Consider the following 9,020-nt stretch of genomic DNA (forward strand, 5'->3'; position numbering starts at 1 on the left):
ATTTCTCGTCTTTCATCGTGTAAACATCGATTCCAATTTGAATTTATGTCTTAATGGAATGCAAAACACAAATACAAAATTCCAAGGAATTGGTATAGTATTTTTCTGATGAAATAAGAATCTTCTTTTGAATTTTGGTAAATCTGTTGCCCAAATTGTTTACAATATATAATAATTGTAGAGTAAAACTTCTCCATAAATGAAATCATTTTAAATAATAAATATAACTTAATAACACTGTACTTATATTATTCAGTTTACTGTTAATAAGAAGTAAATAATATTTGATTTTTTTTTATTCAATTACATTTCCAATGCAATATAACGATTTTCATTAGTTTCCAATCACTTTTTGCGAAATACCTCAACTTTCAATGGATGACATTTCTCGTCAGGCACTTGTATACCCACTGGGATGGAGACATCACCTTGGGGACAGGCACTTAGGGCCACCAACAGATTCATGTCGGCAACAAACTCAATGAAATCGCCCTTCTGGGCGGGGCTGGGCTTGCAGAAATACTGTTCGGTGTCTCTGGTGAAGCCAGTGCACATGAAAATATTCCATACATCGTGCACATCTTGCTCGGTCATGCCGCGCTCCTCCACCACAGCTTTGACGAGGGAGCTGTGACAGCTGCCCACACGCTCTTGCCCGGTGATCAGCTTGTAGGTGTAGTCGTCACATCGAGTGCCGATAACATCATGCAGTGCGCCGCCATCCTCATCGATGCCATATTGGGCAAGGGTGTCGAACACGAAGGTGGCCATTGGGCGCAGGTAGGGCAGGCAGCTCCACAATCTGTCGTACACCTTCAGATGGGCTGCGTGCAGCTGGCGCGTTTTTCCCGAATAGAAACGTTCTTGGCAATTGTCCAAGTTCCAGAAATTGACATCCCCCACCTGAGGGCCCTCGTGCACTGTTATGCGGCACAGATCACCTGTCTGCATGGTCCAGGTGCGCGCCTCCCGCTTGGGCACCACCAATGCCTCCACGAGCTCGCCAGTCAACGCTTCATAGCGCTTATTCTGAAAGGCAAGGAGACGATTCCCATTATTTACTTGACAAAATTCAATTCCAGCATACATATGTACATCGTATTCTTCTTTAGAAACAAGAGCGGAGGGCGGCTTGTCATAGCATATGATGGGCTGATGCTTGGCAAACTCGCGTAGCTTGTCTTGGCGTCCACACCAGGAATTCGGTTTGGATTCCGTCATGACCACCTGTAGAATTCTAAGCAATAGATTCCAACTAATTAGTAATTCTTTGAACGTATTTTCGTTACTATAACCCAAGTAACTAAAGTTGATTACAAACGCTGCAATCCTAACAAAAGTCCATCGACGACTTATCAGACAGTTAAAGGTATCAAGCACCGCAGGTACGATCCACATCTAATCGGGGCTTTCAAAAGCTTTATCTCGGCTGATACCGATGATCATCGCGCAGTTTTTATACAAAATATGCTAGAGCTGAGAAAAATCGACCCACAGCCAGTTTAATCGAACTAGTTTTTAGTTATTGACCAACAATGAAACCATTGAGCTTACAGTAAATAGCTGATTTTTTGTTTGTTTTGCTTATCAAAGCTGTTAAATTAACTTTAATCTTTACCGGTACATACATAATTCACTTTCAACTTTAACCGACTAAAACAAAGATCAATTTTATTGTTTATCAAAAATACGTAGTTATTAATTATTGACATCCTAGCAATTTTAAATGGTGAACAAATAACTAAGATTAAGTGATAGCATTTCTAGCTGAGGTTTGTAACGAAACGTAGCTTACTTTACACAAATTTTCCTTTTTCTTTTAAGTTATTTATATTTTTGTCATAACAGATAACTGCATGCGTATTTTTATATGTAAAACTATATATATATATATATTAACTCTAATTGAAATGGTTGGTAGGCTAAACTATATATCGTCTGTGTTTCAATTTTTCCAGGTTTATCTATCTATTAATAGGTCCATATTATTTAGCTTTGCATCAATATGCTCCCGTTGGTCCGGAGTGGCGCTGTTTCCGATTCCGTGAATGGTCGCTGGCTCTGTATCTTTTGCATCAGCTCGTCGAGCAGATTGTTCAGCTCTTTGGTGGAAAACTCTTGAGGCATGGGCAAACGCTCTAAAGCCATTCTTAATACAACACATGGCTCCAGTTCAGGACAAACTATGCACATGCCATTCACCAAGCAGCTCAAGCTCTTTGCTATTTCACTCTGGCAAAGACGATGCTTGGATGTGGGGCATGGCAGCAGACTGATACGTGAACAAATCTCACTGAGCTGCGGCTTCAGATTTTCCCAGCGCGCTTGTATATCCTCCACGCTGCTTACGTTGTGTATGTGCTTGAACTTTTCGTTGATATCAATGTAATCCAGAAATATCTGACCCTGATTTGTCCAGTTTGGTACTTTGACGGTGCTCTCCGTAGACTCAAACTGGCTCAGCAGATTGTACAAATACTCCAAATTACCTGCAATAAAAGTTTAGATTAATATAAGGAATAACAAATATAAAAAATATTTTAAAATTACTGTTTATCACGGCATCTGGTGCAATATATTGGAAGATGATTTCATGGGCTAACACCCAGTGCTTGGCCTTTAATAAATACTTTGCTTGCATGTGGCGCTGGCCTTTGGCACCAGCTTTTAATGCCTTTGCATAGTCCACCCAAGTTTCCGGCACACCTAATTGGTGGATGACAAACTGCTCCTCTTCGCTTAGTGCCGCATGGGCGTCTATGCTGACATGCTGTTGCAGTGTGTGCTGCACAGCGCGTTCACGCTGATTACGATCTTTGATATGCAATTGCACAAATACGGACCATTGCCACAAGCCCTCATTCTCTAGCTGGCTGGCAAAATCCACGTGAAACTGCGCCTCTGTCAAGGGGTTGCAATGTCTATAGCCTAGTGCTTCTAAGGTTTGCAGCAGCATCCAGCTACAAATAATGGACAAATTATTAACTATTTATTAAAACTACTATTAATAGAGCTTACCTCAGCCGAAAGTCCATTGGATCGGAGGTATGTGTAATTGGGTTCAATGTTTGCTCCAAGGAATGCTTACGCTTGGAGAAGAGCTGCAGCAGGTGGTAACGCAGATCATATACAGGATTCTTGCTCTTGTAGGGGGTGCCATTGTAGTTTGGTTTCGGCTCATGCGCGTAGAGTTCTTCGGCTTGGAAGGCCTTGTCGTACTCCAACAAGGCATCAGTTATTGTCGACGTGGGCGCAGTAAAGTACCATAGCTGTAACGCCAATACGTTTAGCCAGTTACCGTCCTCAAGCAGATTTATGGGACCATGCGAGGACATCATTAGTGGCACGCCTGCGGCCAACATGAACATCTTGATACGCTCCAGGCTTATGTATTTATCGGATTTGCTCTGTTGCCAAGCAAACAGTTGCTCCTCCATGAGTAGACGCACCACAGCCCCAGAGCTAAGCTGCGCCAGGATCAAAGCCAAGTTTGCATCATCGTATTTAAAAGCCAATTCACAAGCTTCGGTTACACGATGGCAGCTTAACAATTCTAGCATGTGCTCTAGGTAGCTATTGCTGCTGACCTTCTTTGATAACAGGTCTTTGCTAACCAACGTGTTTTCCAACCACTCCGAAAGCAGATTGCGCCGACACATGATCACATAATGTGAGTTGTCATCCCGTCCAATGAGCTCATCATGCTCTCCCCACAGTGCAAATAGAAGCGACCACACGGACACACCATAAGCAGCCATGGTGCTGGTATTGTTCAGCTTAATGGCTTCGGCCAGGTGCTTGGCAATCAGTTGTGTTCCATTGTTGGACTGCAGCCAAGGGCATCCGCTGCCTTCCACCTTGTTGAAGCTGCAATCTTCCAGTTGGACTATCAAGTGAGGTACAATGCTTTCGGCAAACTGAGTATACATATCCACCGTGTTGAACTTTATACGCTGTAGCACATTTGATGATAAATCATTAGAGGCTCGTGGCTGAAATACTAGCGCCGCGGGCAACATCTTGTTTTTGACTATAAAACAAAATATGTATTTGTACTTGAAAGAATCCTGGTTGTGAATAAAATATATCTGCGCACTCACCCTCATGAACGCTGCGTAGATTGTTAAACGTGTTGGGTATCATTAATGTGTTTTGTGGTCCAAAGCTGAGTTTGAAACTCCGTCCTTTGTAGAAGCCGAGATCGGCAATCCAGTGACTGTAGTGACCATATGCTATGGATCGAGTCAAGGGTACCACTGAGCCGAAGACCTTAATAGGTGCCACTTTGGGTTTTATAACAAAGTCGAATGGTTTGAGTTGGTTGCCCAAAGATGTTGCTGGAGTCTTCTTTTGGGCAGGCTTCACACTTTCAGCTACCACCGATGAAGCCTGCAAGGATAACCAAAAAACAATATTTACAAGTGAGAAATACGTATATTTATCATTTCTTTTATATTTGATATTATAATGCAATATCTGATTTACCTCCTCCGATTGGACGTCGCGAATTATACTGGTAACTGAAGCGGATGAGGAGACGGCCAAAAGTGGTGATTGTCGACCATAATCACTTGAGCTCTCCGATGCAGCCGGTTCCTTCCACAGATATGTGTCCTTGTTAAATAAATTGGGGGTGCGCTTCACCTGAGGTGGATTCAATTTTGGCTGTGCATCTTTTGAGGCAGAAACCAATTTTAGATGACAAAACACAAGAGATATAGTTTATTATCGAGGTCTCTTCTATCCATACATTGAGATTTAGATAGATAGATTGATAGATTGAGATCCTTGAAACGTATTCATACCTAATTCATCGTCGCTGCCTTGATCTTCTACAAACAGTGATGATTTCATCAACTGCATTTTGTGCGGTTGTTTGCCTACAATATCCTGGGCCAGAGCAGCTGTTGGACTAGGCACAGTACGTGGTGCATCAAACATAGTAAAATCTGCGCCGCTGCCGGCTTGAAAGAACTCTGGGGAATGGCAAACAAGAATACAATTTGAATGGCTATCGATCAGGAAACTATGATCCAGCTACTTACGCGTCTTATCCATCATTAGAAACTCCGCCGAGTTGTCCATGGGGCGAAAGCCGCTGGCAACGCCGGCGGCCAATGATTTTGGATCTATGTTGCGTGCGGCCTCTTCCGAGATCCGTTGGGCCTTGTGCTGCGAGGTCAAGCTCACTTTATCGGTGGAAGTGGCAACTATGCGTTGCGCATCCGTGGCTATTGTTTTGGCTTTTTTAGGATCCGTGGGCACATCGTCATCTTCATCGCTGTCGTTCAGACCGTACTTGGAGAAGTGTTTGACGCGGAACACCCAACTGCCTGTCTCTGGCCTATACTCAATGAAACGTGTTGAATTCTTATCACAGACGCGACGCAATTTGCCCTCCCAGTCGATTTCCAGCAAGCGCTGTGGATCCTTGATGGCTTCATGCTTGGTCTTGTCTAATGGCCACACCTGATCCAATGTAACCTGAGCTTCACGATTCAATCCATGGCCGATGGGTGGCTTATTGTCATCGTCCGGATATATTATGACCTCTTTGTTGCGAAAATGTACTATCGGAGCAAGGAAAGATGATTAAAATACTTTGCGTAACGTAAACAAGTAATCAAGCAATTACCAATCTCATCCAGATTGAGGCCGGCCACGTCAAGCTCTTTGCCAAAGTAAACGTTGCCGTAACCTTCGCGACCAATTGTAAAATTGGGCACCACGCAGGACCCATCCTCGGCCAGATACGACTTGAGGTCCTCCAGAGAAGGTATGGTATAGTAGCCCACACGGCGGAGCACAATACCCGTTGGGTGGGGCTCATAGTCAGCGTCAGTATTGATTTCTGCTTCGACAGTTGGCTCGACGGATAAGCGTTGCTCCGAATCGATGGAGCGTATGGACAGTGTAGTGTCATTACCATGCTCCGAGTTGAAAGTTTCCCGTCGCACAATGCTGCTGACCTGATCCTCAAAGGGATTCTCCGGAATTGTAGAGACAGAGAGACGTGTTGGCACTGCGCTTTTGTAGGTTTCAAGGGGTTTGCGTGGTACCAATTCTGTGAGGGTGCTATTTAAAGGTGCCTGATCTATGCCCGTCTGTAGATTGTGCTGGCGCACCTTTGCCAAGTTATTTGGATGCAACCACGACTCACGGCGGCTACTGTCCTGATCAGCTTTGTTTGCAGTTGGTGAGGTTTGACCATTTCCGGCTTGTGCCGGCTCGTTGGGTATGGCACCATTGAATGATTCACGTTGCGGACGCACTATACCCACTATTGGGGTGCCGTTGTTGCTGTTGCTGTTACTGTTGCCATGGCTCAGGGCCGCACTGTTATCCTCGCCTGTGGCAGAGCCCTGTGTCGCCGCTTTGGGCTTTATCACTAGCCGCTTGACGTTTGGTTTAAGATTGAAGCCTTCTACGCTGGCGTCAAACTCTTCCAGGCCTTCGAACATGGACTTGCGATTATTGGAGGTGCCCAGCGCCTTTACGCGAACGCTGGATGGACCGTCCTTATTTGTTACCTTGAACTGGTTATTGCTCATGTCCAGTACCGCCTGTTGAGCGGCGGGATTCGTGGCACGTGTGGCGTCCACGTCATCGTTACGCTTCAGATCCTTGAAAATTGGCGTATCACCGTATGGCGATGTCACCTTGGATAAAATCTGCTGATGTATAGGCACCATGACAACAGCAGGAGCGGCGCCCACTCCACCTAAGCCCGATAGACCAGTATTAGCGCCACCACCAAGCGTACCAAAACCGCCACCCAATGACGATCCAAAGCCACTTTGGTTGGTGTTGCCAAAGAGACCGCCTCCACCGGTAGCTGTGCCAGTGGCTCCGCCCAGGGTAGATGTGCCGCCGAAAAGTCCGCCGCCAGGCTTGCTAGCATTGCTGAACAGGGAACCGCCAGCGTTACCAGCATTAAAATTGAGCGGCGCCGACGAGGTGGATCCAAAGCCACCAAAGGCTGAGGTTGCTGGCTTGTTGAGATTTGAGTTGAACAAGCCGCCTCCGGTGCCCGCATTTGTGTTGCTCAACGAAAAGTTGCCGAAGCCTGTGTTTGCTGTGGAGCTGGCACCAAAGGCAGGCGCTGCAAAGCTCGTAGCCGGCTTGGATCCGAATAGGCCGCCGCCGCCAGCTGTGCTGGTTGCCGGCGCACCAAAGCCACCGAATCCGCTAGTCGGTTGCGACACCGAAGCACCCAGACCAAAGGCGGGTTTATTGGGATCATTTGCAGTGGTTGCTCCAAACAACGGCGTTGCCTGAGTGGTTGCGCCAGCGCTGCTTCCGAAACCACCGAAGCCAGTCGTGGTTTGTCCAAATGCCGGTGCTGAGCTCGTGGCGTTCGTCTGGCCAAACAGGCTTCCGGTCTGCCCAAAGCCCACAGGCTTGGCGCCAAACGGATTCGAAGCGTCCGTAGCTGTGGTACCAAAGCCTCCAGTCGTGGTAGCTCCGAACGGTTTCTGCAAGAAATTGTTCTGCTGGGCGGGTGCACCAAAGGCGCTGGTTGCTGCTGGCTGGCCAAAGGCCGAGGTGTTAAACAGGCTCTTATTCTCGGTGCCCGTCTGTCCGAACAAGCCAGTGCTGGGCTGTTGCTGGGCCGGTGAGCCGAAGAGTCCCGTGGCCGCGGGTTGCGTGCCGGTAGCAGGACTTCCAAAACCGAAACCACCCGGCGCACTGCCAGCCTGTGGACCTTTGCGAGAACTCAGATAGTCCTCTAGACGCAGTTCCTCCAGTGACTTCATCTCGTACTCTTTCATTGCGGTAATGCAGTGTTGTTTTGTATTCACATTGTTTGCCTGCCCACCCTTCATGAGCGTGTCCGTACCTATGGTGGGCTGGTACTTGGCCACTGAAGTGCCCGGATTGACACCGCCCGCCGCCCCCACAGCAACAGCTTGCGGTTGTCCGAATGCCGACGCAGCGCCACTGCCAAACACATTTGTCGTCGTTGGCGCCGCCTGACCAAAACCGCCAAAGCCCGAAGTGCTCGCAGCAGTCGCTTGCTGACCAAACAGTGGTTGGGCTGCCGGAGTTTGTCCAAAGCTGCTCAGGCCCAAAGTGGCGGGTTTTGCGGCGCCAAAGGCACTCGTCGCACCCTGCCCAAATAGCGAGGTGTTTGGAGCTGCTTGCGTGGAGCCAAATATGTTGGATGTTTGCGGAGCTTGTGAAAATGCTGGAATAAAATAAGAAATCATTAAAGGCATTAGTACTTGCTATGAAATTATTTAATACATATATATTGCATTAAATTATTTATAAGCAGAAAGGCTGCATATGTATGCATTTATTCTACGACTCTAGAGTCTCACATAATTCATTAGCAAGTCATCATAGCTCATTTAAAGGATATTATTCGTCTCTAACCTCCAAATGATGAGGGCGCTGTGGTGGTGCCGCCAAAAGCGCTGGTTGTCGTCGAGCTACCAAACAAGCCGCCAGGCTGTTGATTCGCTGCCGGTGTGGTGCCAAACATCGAGGGCTGCGTTGGTTGGGCGCCAAAAGCGGATGTGCCTCCAAACGCTGGGGTCGCTGGCTTCCCAAACGCCGATTGACCAAATGGCGTTGCAGCTGCGCTGTTGCTGAACGTTCCGAAGCCCGTGGTTCCGGTACCGGTGCCAAATGTGGGTTTAGCGCCGCCAAACATCTTGATCGATCTGCCGGCTAGCTATTGGTACACACAAACATACACTAAACACTAATAGCAAGTCGTCAAATAATTTCACAAAGGAGTGAAACACGAGCTCGGGTTGCGCAAATAATTATATGTTTATATATATGTATATGTATGTGTATGATTGTGAGTGCCTTTGTGTTGTTATTCGGGTGCGGCAAACTCGCAGAAGATCAAAGGGATAGTCGTTTAACAATAATAATGAAACTTTTATTATATTGAGCCCGCACAAAGTTATTTTGGAAGCACAAACACAGAAATGGCGCGCCGAATATTTTTCACGATGTCTTGTCTGGCGGAAAACAATGAGACCGTTCACAGGCACCGTCGAAGG

At 46.8% G+C, this 9,020-nt stretch overlaps 2 protein-coding genes across 5 annotated transcripts; both read right to left on the reverse strand.

Moving 5' to 3' along the window:
* Positions 1 to 278: 278 nt before the first annotated feature.
* LOC6573348 (uncharacterized protein C11D3.03c) lies at positions 279 to 1,576 on the reverse strand. 4 transcript variants are annotated; one of them, XM_015166889.3, is made up of 3 exons: positions 1,322 to 1,576; positions 1,096 to 1,237; positions 279 to 1,029 (listed from the first exon to the last, which is right to left on the reverse strand). In XM_015166889.3, the coding sequence occupies exons 1-3, from the start codon at positions 1,396 to 1,398 to the stop codon at positions 346 to 348; spliced, it is 903 nt and encodes a 300-aa protein (XP_015022375.1). In that variant the 5' UTR covers positions 1,399 to 1,576; the 3' UTR covers positions 279 to 345. The 4 variants fall into 4 exon arrangements, with proteins under 4 accessions (XP_015022375.1, XP_043863472.1, XP_043863471.1 ...); XM_044007537.1 differs by having other exon boundaries at positions 1,096 to 1,227; positions 1,322 to 1,340; XM_044007536.1 differs by having other exon boundaries at positions 1,318 to 1,332.
* Positions 1,577 to 1,669: 93 nt separating this feature from the next.
* On the reverse strand, positions 1,670 to 8,997 carry LOC6573347 (nuclear pore complex protein Nup98-Nup96). The gene is made up of 9 exons (XM_001999394.4): positions 8,380 to 8,997; positions 5,636 to 8,188; positions 5,046 to 5,570; positions 4,806 to 4,976; positions 4,486 to 4,673; positions 4,101 to 4,389; positions 3,019 to 4,030; positions 2,551 to 2,960; positions 1,670 to 2,489 (listed from the first exon to the last, which is right to left on the reverse strand). The coding sequence occupies exons 1-9, from the start codon at positions 8,657 to 8,659 to the stop codon at positions 1,990 to 1,992; spliced, it is 5,928 nt and encodes a 1,975-aa protein (XP_001999430.1). The 5' UTR covers positions 8,660 to 8,997; the 3' UTR covers positions 1,670 to 1,989.
* Positions 8,998 to 9,020: the final 23 nt, after the last annotated feature.

The sequence above is a fragment of the Drosophila mojavensis genome, unplaced genomic scaffold (genome assembly GCF_018153725.1).
Source record: "Drosophila mojavensis isolate 15081-1352.22 unplaced genomic scaffold, ASM1815372v1 contig_16, whole genome shotgun sequence".
Taxonomy (NCBI): Eukaryota; Metazoa; Arthropoda; class Insecta; order Diptera; family Drosophilidae; genus Drosophila; species Drosophila mojavensis.